The sequence below is a fragment of the Seriola lalandi genome, unplaced genomic scaffold (genome assembly GCF_002814215.2).
Source record: "Seriola lalandi dorsalis isolate HSWRI2012SDOR001 ecotype SW California unplaced genomic scaffold, Sedor1 jcf7180002052055, whole genome shotgun sequence".
Classification (NCBI taxonomy): Eukaryota; Metazoa; Chordata; class Actinopteri; order Carangiformes; family Carangidae; genus Seriola; species Seriola lalandi.
In genome coordinates, this window is record NW_019522608.1 from 44,279 (window position 1) to 60,797 (window position 16,519).

The 16,519-nt window shown below is 42.9% G+C and overlaps 1 protein-coding gene across 1 annotated transcript in view; it reads right to left on the reverse strand.

Annotated features, from left to right (window-relative positions):
• epb41a (erythrocyte membrane protein band 4.1a) overlaps nt 1–16,519 on the reverse strand; it is a 62,789-nt gene that overhangs the window by 30,612 nt on the left and 15,658 nt on the right. Inside the window, exons 11-13 of the mRNA XM_023399563.2 lie at nt 16,057–16,104; nt 13,241–13,303; nt 7,856–8,026 (exon numbers count right to left, since the gene is read on the reverse strand). Coding sequence (XP_023255331.2) covers nt 7,856–8,026; nt 13,241–13,303; nt 16,057–16,104 — 282 coding nt within the window. The remainder of the gene's footprint in view (nt 1–7,855; nt 8,027–13,240; nt 13,304–16,056; nt 16,105–16,519) is intronic.

Genomic DNA, 16,519 nt, shown 5'->3' on the forward strand with positions numbered 1-16,519 from the left:
CCTCTTGTTACAGGCAGTCTTCAAGCCACTCTGGTTTCCCAGCTTCTCGGGAACTGCAGGGAAAAGGAGGAGTACTTCCAATACACTGAGCCTCACCTCCATTACAGCAAATAAACTTCTTTCATCACATGTATCAGTATTACTCAAGGAGGCAGAGACGTAACTAAACATAAGACACACCGAGCAGAGAGAGCAGGAGAGAGGGAGGGAGAGAGAGAGAAGTCATCGGTAACGAGGCTTCGTACTAACGGCTATGACCAACTCTACATATCAAACAGGGAGTTCGACACAAAGACCTGTCTTTAATGAAAGTATGTAACTTCCTGGAGTTTAAGTAAAATAAAGAATAAACTATTGTGGATCCAGACGGAGGCTGTGCTCTGTGTGAGAGACTAAATAAGAAAGATATTGTGTCTCTTCTAACTTTCTCGAGTAATCATGTTACAGTAAATCCAGCTCAGTCTTTGTCTTTCATTGTGTATGTGTTTGATGATTTTGTCAGATGACATTGCAGTTATACAATCAATTTGACCATAAGTCCAGACATATACAAGGTGTTAGCATGGATACATGATCATGGATGTGGGTGTCGATGTATTCTTAGTCAAAAGCAGGAGACGGTTTTGAAGCACTTAAGGTATAGGTAATTAGCTAGCCTTTGCTAACTCAGCAAAACGTTTAGGGTAAAAACAAGAATTTGCATTACCTCCAACTGAGAGGATACGGACTTGCTGTGGATTTTCCCTAATAAATCTGCCACCTTCATCACTGTAGAGAGGTTGACAGGCAACACTAAATAAGCAGGGGAGGAGCTCAGCAAGGGTCAATGGCTAATTGTGGCCTCAGTTCAGCATAAGTTACATAAGCTCACTTTAAAGAGTAAAACTTCTTTTTGAGTTTGGCCATTTGTGGCTAAAACAAGATGCATGTAAGAAAGTAACAGGAATAACTGTAGGTATAGAACATGTAGAAATTATGACTTCAAGGTAGAAGGACAAAACAGCTCTTGAATGAAGCAGTCTCTGGATGGTGGGGGCCCCCTTTCAGGATTAAATGTTCAGGGATCTCTCTGTTTAACTGTCTTTTAAATGAAGGCCAGCCACAGCATGGTGAGGGCCATCACCAACAGCCCTGACAGGAAGAAAGACATCCGGGAGGGCGTGAGCCTGGCTGGGTTTAGCTCGCACGGGTTAACCGAGCTCCTCTCCTCATCTTGCATATTGATAGCCACCCTCAGAGTGTGACCATGAGCTTGTTCTTCCTCCTCCTCCTCCTCCTCCTCATCATCATCATCAACCCACTCAACCTCACTGTCCTCCTCATCTTCTTCCAGCAGACAGTCATGTCTATGCGGCGGCGGCCCCCCTGGCACCGGGGACAAACTACATGCCCTTACCTTGTGTCCGAACAGAGACTGCCTCCCTCGCTGTGCTCAGCAGCAGCAGACCAAGAGAGACAGATAACAATGAACAGAGAAGTGGGATATGGTCAACTGACAGGAGAACGGGGAAGGGGGAGAGAGGGATGAGGAAATGGAGGACGGTGATTCTGGAGGGAAGGTACAAGAAAGGGAGGCTCTGAAGGGTATTTAGTGAGGGGGGGGGTGCAGCCACCCACAACTTTTAATAAAGCTGTTTGTGGTATTGCCTGACAGAAGAATGTTAACATGTACAGACAATTCACTTCACAGTACACAGTTACACCAGCTGTTAGCTTTGTGGAGACACGTGTAAACATCATCACTGGGCTAAGCTCATACTCCAGTTATGATGAGGTGAAGATGCTGGGCGGCTCACTGTCACGTCAAACAGGATAAATCTGCTTCTTACTAATTCTGTCAGAAGTGACTTATTGCTTTAAGAAGCGCAGAGGATACTGACTCAGAAAAGACTAGTTTTTATCACCTGGGGTCATACTTTTGTAGCTATTTATTATAACATCGTGCTCCTCAAGGTAACTGCCAAGGTGTGGGAACACAGCAACACTGCACAACAAAGTATGAAATATGAGCAGCTGTTAACATGGCAGATTATCTAAACTACTCTCTCTGTAAGTAAAACAAAGAGGGTTAGGTTTGGGCTGGGACTAGGACTGGTTAGCCCTAAACTAACCAAATGGGAGTCAGAGTTAGTTGGTTACCTGGGGTAAAACGTTAATCAACCTTAATTGGCCGCGTAGCCAATAATGTTGCAAATAATTCCTTATAGCGAATTTAACCATGTGTGCACAAGTCTGGTAGGTCAGAGTTGAAAAGACCAGGAAGTCACTCTCTGAACTATGATTGTTTACACTTTGGATAATCATATTACAGATGATGTTTGTTTTCTCTACAGATTGGCTGACCCTGTAGTTTGTTTCCTGTCTGATCATCTGAACCCTTCTTTTTCTTCACTGGTTACTCTTCGTTTATAGTGATATTTCCCTACTCCAAGGCCTCGCTAATTAACCTGTTCAGCTCAGCTCAGGATTTTAACCTGTGATCAAACCTCATGTCATGAATTTTTGCACAATTCCTTCTGTTGGCTTTGGTACACTGATGCCATGTTTGTATAAGAAATAATCCTGCAACAGAAATTTCAAGGTTAGCTGGAGCATTTTGGCAGAGACATTCTGTTGCTGTATTAGCCAGTTAAGGAGCCAGCTCTGGTTGTTACACAGGATATGAGCTTTGGTTTAGTAGTGGGCAGATGAGATAGTTAGCTGGATGCATGTAGGCTACATGCTACATCCACACTAATACATGCCCCATGAAACAAAAACTTTTGAAACGCTGTTGGCCGCCTTTGAGTTTGAAAACTCTTGTGTTTTAGTTTGAAAACTTTGCGTTTTAGTCTGGATGGGTGGAAAAAGACTTTTGAAACAATGACACAGACACCTGTGTTCATTTCCTGATTGTTGTATCCACAATGTATCCACAATGGATAATGCTCTAACATATTGCTGTATTTGCTTTGCGATTCCCAATCTATGTTATTCTCTGCAACGACTGCTTATACTATATGAATAGTTCCACCTTGTCACCACTCCAAGCGAAGAAATCTCCGGTCTTGCTTTTTGCCATTGTTGTTCCACATTCGTTGTATTTTTTGCAAGTAAGCAACCAACTGCAGAGTAGACAATCTGCTTCCTGTTTGTGTACGTGAGTGATCATGTGATATGCCTTTTAAGGTGCGTTAGCATAGACGGAGATCATTTCCGATATGGAGTTAAAATGCTCATCTGGATGGAAACGTATCAGTGTGGTGGGTAAATTTGAATGAAGCTGCAAGGCACTGCTCTGTACAGGCAGATTAAAGCAAAGCTGCAACCAACAAACAGTTGCATGGAGACCGATTGTGTGTGTGATCACAGCCTTACTGAAGGATAACAGCATCACTACGTGGGTCACCCAGCTGTATGGGTACAATGAAGCATTTACCATTTCCTAATGCCTTACCTCAAAGAGCCAGTCATGGATAAGCAACTGTAGACAAAGCAGCTCTGATTTGGATTTGCTCACATGATAGAAGTGGGAAGCAAGGGCACTAGTAAGAGAAATACTCAGCATCTAAAGAGTATAGAGGGTTTCTTCATCGCTGCCTTTCCAAGGCTAAAAACAAAAGAGCAGTCTGTTTATATCCTCTTTGGAAAGACAGTAACATCAGCAACGCACTGATTATTAGTTTACCACCTAGAGTGTTAATGAAGCATTACTTCCATAGCCATGAGTTTGCATATCACTAATTAATCAAGCGGCATTACAGGTGGTGTTAGAAGAGAGGGAGCCTGCCCTGGTTGCTAGGATATCAGAATTTGAAGTAAAATTGAAAAGTGAAATTGTTTGTTTATATGTTGGTGAAATGTTTTTTCTCTCTGTACTATAGCACCAGAGCTCTTTCACTTCCATGACTTCTACATAGATTATCAACTGGTGAGGATACTGACATGCAGCTTTTGATTTAGCATGACATTGTCTATGTAGCCATCAAATGCACAATTAAGACCCTTGTACTGGGTTCCCATTTTGATTTTCATTTGACATTCTGGAGTCAGCCAAAAACATTTTAAAAGGTCTCCTGCAGATGGAGTTTTCAAATCAGGCAGGCATAGTTTAGCTGGAAACATCTAAGGTCACTGACTAAAGATGAAACGCCTACTTTGGTCTGCCTGTGTGTGAAATGAAGACACCTTTTGAAGGTGGCAGATCCCAATTCAGGGACGCAGGTCGGCGAAGGCTCAACCAAAATGAGGCTATAGTTGCACTGATGTGACACGATCAGTCTTCAGATGCAGCCTCTGAATTGGGACACAGCTAGTATGAACTGCGCACAGTGCTAGAATGGAAAGCTTAATGGGCATAGCAACAGTAACAAGGGGGGGGGGTAGGGAATTACTGACACTGATGCTGTTTGAATTCATTTGACCATGATTTGTCTCCACTGTGTTGAGCAACAGTAGCTCAGCTAAAGGAGGAAGAGGACAGCCGATGCTGATTTATTCAAAGGATATCAAACGTTCATTTAAACATCGTGAGAATGAGCATGAGCTGAGTTACTGTGACAGAAAGACAGTCACTGAAAGATCCTGCAGTTTGTAAAAGGATGGCAGGGACAGAGAGGTGGTCAAATCAGGCGGCACCTTTGACATAGCAGTGGTGGCAGAGGGAGAAGGAAGGAAGGAGGGGAAGAGGGGAAGAGCAGAGTTGGACCGGCTATCTCTCACAGCTAAAATGCTGGTGCAAACTGTTTTGGCAGTGCAAAGTTGTCTGAATGCCAACAGGATGGAAGAAACACCAGGAAGCTAGCTGGTATGGACAAAACTATAATGTCATCTGCATTTTTTACAATGCACCGACAGTCTGTCAATTATCTTGGCATCTCACACGACTCAGGAGGAACTTGCCATGAAACACTCTTGGAGGTTTTTCTGCTCTGCACTCAGTGGAGCTGATGGGGATGTAGTGTTGCACACAGGGTGAGGTCTGTGTCTAGCCTGCAGGAATCTAACAGCTCAGGGAGAATCTGAGTTTTTAACTGGTGGATGGTGATGCAATGGATACTATTTCTATTTTTTCATCTCCTGTGTCATCATAATTCCAAGCATTCAGCAATAATATGAAATTACCAAGATTGTGCCTCAAGCTTTCAGCAAAAAAAAAAGTGCCATTATGGCTGGATTGTTGAGTATTAAAAAAAGGAGATGTCATTATTGTGCAGGATCTCATGGCTGAGATAGAAACTGAGTTTTCAAGTTGTGAGAGGAGGAGAGCTGAGAGCCGGGGGGGGACATGGGCAGGTCAGAGAACTGAGATCCTCTCTGACCTTCAGTCTCATTGTCTGAACGCACAAGAAAGGATGGTGGAGGCTGTGGGGGAGAGGATGGAGCTGGTGGGGTTTTTACCAGGGTCCGAACAGGCCCAGACTTCAAAGAGGAAGTGAAAGGAGAGGAGGACAGACGTGGCAGAGATACAAGACAGAGACACAGAAAAACAAATAAAGACATCCAGGTAGGATTAGATACAGGGAAAGAGGATTGGAGGGTGAGACAGATTGGGGGAGGGGGGGGTCAGTCCTCTGACTACTGATCATTGTTCTTTAACTTATTTTCTTGTGTTCTTTTGCTCTTCAGTCTTTCACCGATCATATCAGGCACAAGAGTCTCATGCAAATACATTATCAGGATTAACCTGGCCATGCGACTGATTGGCACATCAAGCAGGATGGCAAAGCTTGCAGTAGCCATTCACAGAGCAAAGGCAGCGGTAAGGGGTGAGAGCTTAGGGTTAAAGGGGGTGGGATCTAGGACAAGGCACCTACAAAAGGTGCCAGTATGCTTCAAACGCAGTGGTTGACAGAAACCTATTCCCCCCACACTTATCCGACTTCCTTCCAGGGACCCTGCATCTAACAGTATCTGTAACTTTTCCAAAACCAACTTCACAAAGCAACTGGACAGGTGTGTGGAGGTGAGATGGAGTGACGTTTGCATGATGTGTCGGTTTTGTCAAGTACAGCACCACGAATCCCCTTGTCCCCATTCGTACACTTCATCAGGTCTGGTCCCTCTCTGTGAAGGCCGGCCCTACACTCTCAATTCTGTGTCTCAATTCACGTACTTCCATACTCACACTTGCTATTTTGAGTGCGTTCACACTGACAAGTACCTGGATGGTGCACTTCGCACCTTTAACGGTCGCCATCTTGGCTACGTAGCAGAAGGGGGGTGGGGGGCACCAACGTATTCTCAAACTTGTGAAAATGGCCACAGAGGAAGGAGGACGTCAGTGGAGGCTTAATTTCCATGTGACATGACACAAGAGGCACACACAGGAAAGTAAAACGTTCATTTAAAGTCAAGTGAGCAAAGCAGCTGGAAGGCAGGTGACAATCATGGTCAGATGTTGCTATCGTCAATTCCGGTGAGTGCACAACAGCACACTACGCCAGTGAGTATACTGTGTACTACGTGTGAGTGTACTGACTTGAAGTATCCAATTTGATACACAGTGTATTACCACCTCTGCCTTCAGACATGCTCAGGCAACACTTCTACAAACTAGTTGGGTTTGAAGCATACTGAACCCTTTATTGCTGCAGCTGAGCACAGTCTGTTGATGCTTGTTAACAGTGGGCCATGGCCACAGCCTCCAGGAGCCATTCTTTACATTGCTCATGAGGAAAACACCGGACGGTGTTGACCTTCTGCAGCCGAGGCCAGGAAGCATTAGATCAGAGCACCTTTACCTCAGACACGCCACCAACTACTCTGTGTGCAGGTACAACTGGGGACATCCTCCCCTGTGTGTGCACACACACACACACACACACACACACACACACACACACACACACACACACACACACACACACAGACACGCCATTTTCACATTGGCAAATATGAAAAAACTCCTGAAGTCTAGTCCCTCTGTGACTGCAGTTATAGTCATGCTAAAGCAGTGAAATGATATGGAGAGAGCCAACAGCACCACCTAATGGAAGATCAGTGAACAGTTCTGGATGATGAACTACACTGTGGTCATCTGCTGTACTCTTCATGTTCAACAACAATATGTTTATGTTCAGTACTGTGCATATGTATATGTCTTGCCCATTATAATCCTCCATGCAGGTGTGTACATTTTATTTAAAAGTAGTGGGAATATACAACTGAAGATAATAGTGCAGTTGTCTTTATGCGCCAGTACAACACAAGTGAAGTCTAATAGAAGCACCCTGTGTCAATATCTAGATTTAGATTCTAGAATATTTAATATTGGTCACATAGTGCCTGTTCTCAAACATCTGTAGACACATACACACCTGGTCAGATGTCAACATCTGTTCGAATGATTCCCTTTTTCACAGCAGACATTTTGACTGGTCATGGTAACATTAACATCTTACTAATAACATAAACAACGCTCTACTCTGTTCAAGTGCCCAGTAAAGCTGAAGCAGCTAATTGGAATTCATGTGATTATTTACACCAACAGGTCAAATTGTATTCCATGAAAAAAGGCATTTTGGGCCGAAAGAATAAGACTGTCTTGACTGAATTTGTTGTTGGACTTTAACAAATGAAAGTTCGCTAGGTAGCATACAAAGTGCTATGGTTTAAAGGAACAGTCTGAACACGTCACCTAGAGTCAGATGAGAGGAATCAGTTTCACCTCTGAGCGTCCAGCACATAGATAGGACGGAGATGTGTTTAGCCTAGCTTAGACTATCTCAGACTGGAACCCGGGGAATATGCTAGCATAGCTACATCACATAACTTAACTGACATGGTGCATGTGGATGATCTAACACTGTGGATGGATTATATCTACCACAATAATGGACTATTGTGTATTCTCTCCTCAGGCTGCTGGACTCACCGCTGGTTGGAGCTGCCCGTTGATGCTCGCCGTGCGGAACGGCGAGTTGGTGGAAAGACGCTTGTCCCACTCACTGGGCCGAGGCTCCGGTACCGACTCCATGAAGCTCCTCTTCAGCTCGCTGATGCTAGTGTGGTGACGCATGATCTCAGTCTGGGTCTTATCCACGTCCTTCAACAAGAATGTAAAAGTCAGAATAGGTAGAGAAAGAGGAGGGATAGATTGACAACATGAGAGAAAACAGGATGATAGAAAATGAATCAATAATATGTGAAAGAAAGGAGGAGTGAAAAGAACATGTCACCATGTAGAAAGTAAAGATTTATATAATGAAAGGAGATAAATAGTTCAAAAATAAAGAGATTGGAAAAAGAAGCTGGAAGAACAACCTGCTATTCTTTCAATCTGCTGACAAAGTATTCTTTAATATGCAGTGTGGCCTTGTGTTATTTCATGTACTTTCCCAATGACACGCTGAGGTCATGAAAGAAGATATTTTTCAGACACCAGACTGCAGTGGGAGGAGTCAGCATCTGTCTGCTGTCATCTGTGATTCATATTTCAGCCACTGAGATTTGGGGTTTACAGCCTTCTCTAAATCTCCATCATGTGGGTCATGATAAGAGAAATTAGGTGCTGAGGATTACTCCTGATACTGGTTGCTAATAAGGTGCACAGATTATGGTTTTCATCATTGCCTCTGAGAGATGTTAAAACTCTAAAACTCTGCATATGGTGATGGACGGTGCACATCCAACCTGAGTTCGGTCAAGGTGCAGGAAAAAGGCAGCATACTAAACAAAAGTAAAGCTAGTCTGCACACTGAATATAGCAAGATCCCAACAAATTCAGTAAATTAAGAAAGAAAGTGAAAGAAATGAAGTGTGCTGTCTCTGAGGTGAAGTTGAATGTCTACATCTATGCTGTTTGGGCTGGGGCCTTTGTCATAAATTTAAAATAATTTGTCTGGGATCTGACTGTTGTCTGTTTGTTTTTTATTCACATGGATGTTGACCAAACATCAACCTCTGGGGCTGAAAAACGAAGCCAACGCTGAAAAGACAAAAACTGCAGTTCCTCTAATGACCACTAGGTTTAGCTGGCTCCAACAGTGAGTCAATCCCCATAGACTCCCATGTTAAAATGTCCAACTTTACAGCAGAAATAAACAGTTTTGGTCTCTGTAGTCTCCTCCTACATGACAACTGTACAGGGGTGAATTTTTTATATAACTGACCTGTTTACATTTTATCAAGACTTAAAGTTATATATAATTTAGGGCGTGGCCTCTTTGAATGACAGGTGGATAAGCATATGCTTGTCACAAACCGGTATGCACCGAAGTCTTAGCTTCACACACGCCCCACCTCTTTGACCATTTTTGTATGAGCAGGGAGTTAGGGGCGGAGTCAGATGGCAATGGTGAAGCAGCCCACTCTTAGCTTCAAAACCTCTCTTCCGAAACCTGTGGCTGATGTCACAGAGGGTACATCCATCTTTATTTACGTTCTAGGGTGTTGACCTGACAAAGACCCTGAAGGTCAAAACATTGCATCATTAAGTTTTAGGAAGTTTGCAGTATAGACATCCTCTTTTTTTGCTCATAGAATCATAAACAGAAATGTATTCTTGAGCTTTCCTCAGTGATCAAACAGGTAAACAATGATTTAATGCTCTGCCTGCAGTTTAAGTTGGAGGGCTAAGCTAAACATGTCCTGAAGATCCTGGAGGTACAGGAGAGGGTTAGGGTTAAGGGCTGGAGGGTTAAGATTAGGATTTAGAGGGTTAGGATTAGAGGGTAGAGGGGTTTAGAGGGTTAGGGGTTTGAGGTTTAGGGTTAGAGGGTATAGGGGTTAAAGGGTTAGGGTTTAGAGGGTATAGGGGTTAGATGTTTAGGGGTTTGAGGCTTAGAGGGTATAGGATTTAGAGGGTTAGGGGTTTGAGGGTATAGGGTTTAGACAGTTAGGGGTTTGAGGGTTAGGGTTAGAGGGTATAGGGTTTAGAGGATTAGGGGTTTGAGGTTTAGGGTTAGAGGGTATAGGGGTTAAAGGGTTAGGGTTTAGAGGGTATAGGGGTTAAAGGGTTAGGGTTTAGAGGGTATTGGGTTAAAGGGTTAGGGTTTAGAGGGTATAGGGGTTAAAGGGTTAGGGGTTTGAGGGTTAGGGTTAGAGGGTATAGGGGTTAGACGGTTAGGGGTTTGAGGGTTAGGGTTTAGAGGATTAGGGGTTTGAGGTTTAGGTTTAGAGGGTATAGGGGTTAAAGGGTTAGGGTTTAGAGGGTATTGGGTTAAAGGGTTAGGGTTTAGAGGGTATAGGGGTTAGACGGTTAGGGGTTTGAGGGTTAGGGTTAGAGGGTATAGGGTTTAGAAGATTAGGGGTTTGAGGTTTAGGATTAGAGGGTATAGGGGTTAGACAGTTAGGGGTTTGAGGGTATAGGGGTTAAAGGGTTAGGGTTTAGAGGGTATAGGGGTTAGAGGGTTAGAGTGATAAGGGTTAGGGTCAGGTCTTCAGGGTTTGTTAGTTGACCACCTGTTTCCCCAAATATCCAACTGTTGTTTTAATTATAAACAGCCATGTAACAGTGGCCACGAACTACTGCATATTTAAATGACTGTTGTCAGGCTGAACAGGTGACAGGCTGATTCACAGAAAAGAGCAGAAGATGAACAGAAGGGGGGGAGACATGTCACAGAATTTACAGACTGTATTTGTACCCAGTAGAAACAAACCTATAAGCTGCAGAGACTGCTGATCTACGAGTGACCCCCTTTTACAGTACATTTAATCTTTGTGCAGCTTTAATGGGGGGAATTTACCAGTACGAGTGTTATCAATCTGTCTGTGGTCTCTCTCTTCTGAAATGATATAAACTCAGCGCACAGGATGTCACATGGCACAGTGGTGACAGTAATCAGGGCAACAGAAACACAGAGCCACACACAGACAGTAAACACAGCACGAGCACTGCAAGGTTTTTAGGTCCATGTAGTGAATGAATCACATGAAAAGAGAGTGGAGGTCTAACCGATGAGAACAGCAGCAGAGTTATTGACATAACTGAGACATACATGACTGGGAAAGAACAAAGGAGTGTTGGTCGATAGAGCCTTCTCACAGCAGCCATTCTGACTTTTCTTCAGCAGGAAAAGCACAAGTGGATTTAAAAACATTGATGATGGCTGCATTCCCTGGGTTCACTCATTAGCTGTGTCCCAATTCGGGGGCTGCTTTTAAAAACCGATTGAATCGCAGCGGTGCGACTAGGCGGTCTCATTTCAAAGGTTCCTTCGAATGCGTACTTCTGTCCCTGGGTCACAAAGGATGCAACACATGAATTTGGTACAACTGTTAAAACCAAGGAACTTAAAATCTCAAGTTTCTGTGTATAAAAAGTTACATGTTGTCAAGGTTGCAAGGTTGGTGACGCAAATCGGAAAGCCTCCGTGGGCCTGATCATCTCATTTCAGTTTGGCCTCCATGGTCTTTAACGGCCACTGAGAACCACAATTTAGAAGACCACGTTCAAAGGAGGAGAAGCAGCCCCTGGATTGGGACACAGCTTATGTCATGGTTTACTGGGATTAGCATTGTTAATGTTAGCATTTACACCTGTGCTCTTCCAGCTTTGACAAACTGTCTGCTGGGGAAGGGGTCTAAGAACCATGTGGCAAAATAGCAGACTAGGTCCTGAAACTATTCATTGGCTGCTACACAGAACCTAAACACAGCCCTTCCTTTACATAGCCCTACTTCAGATTATTGTGCTTTTGGTTACAGTCAGTTCTTGTTAAGGTCAGGTCAAGGTCAGGGTTTCACTCACACTCATGTGAAAATGGAGAACAGGAAAAGGTCTTCAGCTACATTTAATAGTTTGTGGTTTATCCATAAAGTTTTTGACATCTGAATTGACAACAAATAAAAGCAGGAGGAGACAAGGGGGCACTCCACCAACTCAACACACAATGATCAGTTTACTAGTCATAAGGAGTCGCTACAACTTAAAAACAGCTGTACAGAGGACATCTGTCTGGCTAAATAAGCCTTTAAATATTATTCTTAGACGATCCAGCAGCACAAGCTGCACTGTGACTGTTTGGTCATTTCCTGACCTTGACATTTGCTTTGCACATCTGTGTGGCACGTGTGTCAGGGTGCGGTGTGTCTGGTGCACAGGTGTTAGGAGAAGCATGGACAGGTGGAGGTTAATTCAAATGAAGCTGCGCAAAGCAAGTTGTTGGTGGAAACTGTGTCTTAGACTTTGTGCTGAGCAAAGCAAATGAGCAGCAATGATACAATAATGCTTAAAATGTAAATAAACCATTTTAATTAACTAGCCAGTAGAGGCGTTTAACTCAGCATAAAAACTTCATGTTTATTGGAACGTTGATAAATCACTCAGTTGATTAAATCACTCAGTTAATTAAATCACTCAGTTGATTAAATCTCTGCGGCCGACTGAAGCAGCAGGACAGGATGTTGAATCTACAGCCTCTGATTGGAGCGATACCAGAGCGCAGTGCCATTACACAGCTGACCACCGGGTTTACTTTTATTAAATCGTGCAAATGACACCAGGCTCCTACAGATTATACAATACGTACAATACTACACACTCTCCACTTGGTATTACGACGTTTCAGTGGGCGCCGTCGGGTTGATCGAATGGGATTGCTGTGGTGTCACATCTGGTGTGAGCATTTATGCAGTAAGATACAGGAGTATTTAGGCCACAGCTATTCCAGAGCAATGAGACCAGTGATGTGACTGGCTAACAGTGAATTTAATAATCACCACACTCCGATTCATCTTCCACCTCATCCAGCATTTGTACACTTTGTGCTGCTGCACCTACATGAACCGATGTAGCAGGTGTGCTTGAAGACGTGGGGTTGAAATACAGCCCCAGGTCCGTACTACTATGTTTTACTGTTTGGTTTCTCTTAAAGATCCACATCTTTACACCATTGGAAATAGGCATACACTAGTATCGGTTGGTATAGGCATATCTTTGACTTTAACTGCAAATGTAACTGAGCTTATATCTCACAACTTCACTTATTTGTTGTTTGTTTCAGCACCAAAGGCCAATCTGCAGAACCACTTTAAACATTAACCTAAAAAAAGAGACCTTTCCCAATCATATATTTCAGACAATGAAAATATAAAATGACAAAGACAATGTCAGAGTGAAGTGAAGCTACTTGCATGAGAATCAGAGAGGAAAATAGTGCATGCCAAGCCTTTAGGGTTAAGCTGAAAACAAGGCAAGAAAATGAAGAGAAAATGAGGAGTCAAAGCGAAAAGAAAATCAACACAAACTCCATGCAGGAAGAAAAACATGATGGCAAACAGCCAGAACAGATATCTGAAGACTGAAGATACAAACCTCCAACATTAAATTGCTATGTCTGATATAAATAGTTTCACCCTCAAGTTTCTTAGCTCTTTTCTGTGGGAGATTAGGAGAGAGGAAAGAGCTGGTTGGAAATAAAGCAGAACTGATTCAAACATTTTAATATTTGATTTGCAGTGAGCAGCAGTGACGATGACGGGAATCACAGAAAAATAAAAGCACTATGGGGTTGCAGCTCTTTAGGGTGCCCAGCTCAGCAGGGGACTGAATTCAGAATTCAGCCACACACACACACACACACACACACACACACACACACACACACAGTTGTGTGTATGAGAAGCCAGGCAGATACACACTCGCTGCTGGTTGTGGAGGTTACATGCCGTGCATGCAGAGGCTGCTGCAGTGCAGTGCAGTGTGCAGGAGGAGGAGCATCAGTGTGCGTCTGCTGGAAGAGTCACTTCAGGAATTTGCATATTTGAAAAAAAAACGCATTCACTTCTGACTATTTTCATATTTCAGCTTCTTCTGTCTGGATGAAAATCGTCAAATGTCGATCAAATTTCTAAAGAGATTAATGAGCTTATTGATACATCCTGTATGTGACCTACCGGTTTTTAGTTTACCACCCAGTGTTCAGCTTAATGCGTCCCTGACTCTCGTACTGGCAGCATATACATTTAAAGTAGGTGTGTGGACAAAGTGATCAGAGCTTGGTTGATATGACATGTAATATCTCGATACAGTCCAGCCATACATTATATTATTGTATTTTATGTTTAAGGTAAAAGCCTAATTTCCTGACCTTGACATTTGCTTTGCACATCTGTGTGGCAGGTGTGTCAGGGTGCGGTGCGTCTGGTGCACAGGTGTTAGGAGAGGTGTGAACAGGTGGAGGTTCATTCAAATGAGGCAGTGCAAAGTGAGCTGTTGGTGGAAACTGTTTCTTAGACTTTGTGCTGAGCAAAGCAAATGAAAGGCAATGATACAATAATGCTTAAAATGTAAATAAACCATTTTAATTAACCAGCCAGTAGAGGCGTTTAAATCAACATAAAAACCTCATGTTTATTGTCTTTAAAGCAGGAGCGTTGATAAATCACTCAGTTGATTAAATCTCTGCAGCTTCTGATTGATGCTGATTGTGGCATTTTATGTTTCAGGTATGAGCGATGCTGCCACCAAATAGCAGTTCAAAGCCTGTGCAAAAAAATATAATGAAAAATATCACATATGGAGAGAAACATCGCAATATTAGATATTACTGGTTATCAGCCAAGACTAGTGATAAAACTACAACAGCCTGGATTGCTGCAGACGAAAGTTTTCATTCGCCATCCACAAATACACCATCACCTACAGCTAGTCACCAGAGTAATGTGATTGGCTGCGGCCAGTATAATAGTACGACTCAGATTATCAGCCAATAAAAATCTGCGTGAACACAACGTTGACATCATGATCCAAACAGTCTCTTATTCACACATCCAGCAGTTACAGAGAGACGTTATCCTCCAGCTGGGGGTCATGTCTCTGGTCAGCTGGCGGACGTTCAGTCCAATATGAGTGAGTCCTGAGGGAAACATCTGACTACCAGCTGATGAACGCACCACTGTGTTGTGTTAAGCTCAACAATATGTGTATCAGGGTGTGGTGTCGCCCTAACATGACACCACTGTTAAAAAAAACCCAGAGATCTCTAGAATAAAGTTGTGATATTTTGAGAACGTTATGAGAATAAAGTTCCCAATTTTATGTACAAAAGTGAAGATTTTATTAGGATCGTGTAAATTATTGTTATATTACCCAGAGTAAACTAGATCAGGTGGATGTGCATGTTTTTATTTTTCCTCACGGTCCAGCTGCTGTTTTACGTCCAGAGGTTTTGTGTTTGTGTCTAACGTCTGGATGTCCTGCTTTACATGGAGAGTCTGTGTGAGTATTAAACTCAATAAGACGACAGCAGAGCATTAACTGCTACTCCATGCACAGAACATTACAAAGATTAGAAATACTACGACAGATAATTACCACTGCCTTTCATATCATGCATGTTTTCTGATGCCATGCTGTCGTGTGTGGGTCAGCTGTCCACACAACACAAGGTGCTGCTCTAAAAAGAGAGAAAGTTTATTTTTCAAATGTCCAATTTTAAGGGTTAATTATCTAGATTGGATTGTATTTATATTAAGGATTTATATGTTTACTATGTGTCCGCTGCCACCATGACTTCATTTGGCTTGGATGCAGATAAATAAACATCTATATGTTACATATACAATTGATATTATTGACACAACAGCAGTTTATGAAATTAAATGTAGAGAAAACTGCTAGCCCATCACTATACTGCACGATAAGATGACCAGTGTCATATAGTTCCCTATTGCAGATCTTTATTCTTTATTATTATTATTATTATTATTATTATTATTATTATTACTACACTTTAAACAAAGCCACTGCAAAATCCTGGAGGGACCGACTCTAAAGGGGTTTTTCCTGAACTAAAATGAACACATGTGAGAATGCGTATCCTCCCTCTGACAAACGTTATCCTGTGAACCAGTATAACTGTATCTTTGCTTCTGGAGAAGGAGAAACCACGTTTCACACGATGCAACATATTTTTTTGTCAAAGAGCCGCAGGGAACAAACAGCGACCGAAGAGCAAGCGGTCGTGCGTGAACAAGCCTTCACAGAAAGATGAAGAGAAACCACAGAGCGGTCCCTCCATCAGAGCGCTCGGTGTCTGTGCGGTGATCAACAGAAAAGCAAATGAAAATCTCATGATGTGTAACTGATGCATGGATGACGGTGGACCGCCGGCTCAGGAGCATGCTAACCTTCCTCACTCGCACCACCTCCGTCTTTGTTTTGTCCTGAGGAGAGTGCTGCTCCCCCATCAAAGAAAAGACACAGTTACTGTATATTCAGGTGTGTACTGTAAATGCTGAGAAAGGCATAGTGAAGAACTATGAGCTATAATGACTGCACCATGTGTGTTTATGTGTATGGGACCAAGAGTCTGAGACTACTAGCAAAGATGCTTCTGTTTTGCATTTGTTTTAAATGTAGCATTTTCTGATTATAAATGAAAATATCAGCTTTAACAAGTTGAGTTGAATCTTTCACAACATCTGAGTATTTGTTTAGCCCCCCTTTTGCTTTAATGGCAGCCTGCACTCCAGCTGCAGGGATAAAACCTGATGACCCAGGGTCTCCCAGCAGGATCTGACAGTGCTCAGGTTCAGGTCAGGTCCAGTCAATTTCTGGAAAGTTTCCATGGGAAGTTAAGCTTGGGAATTT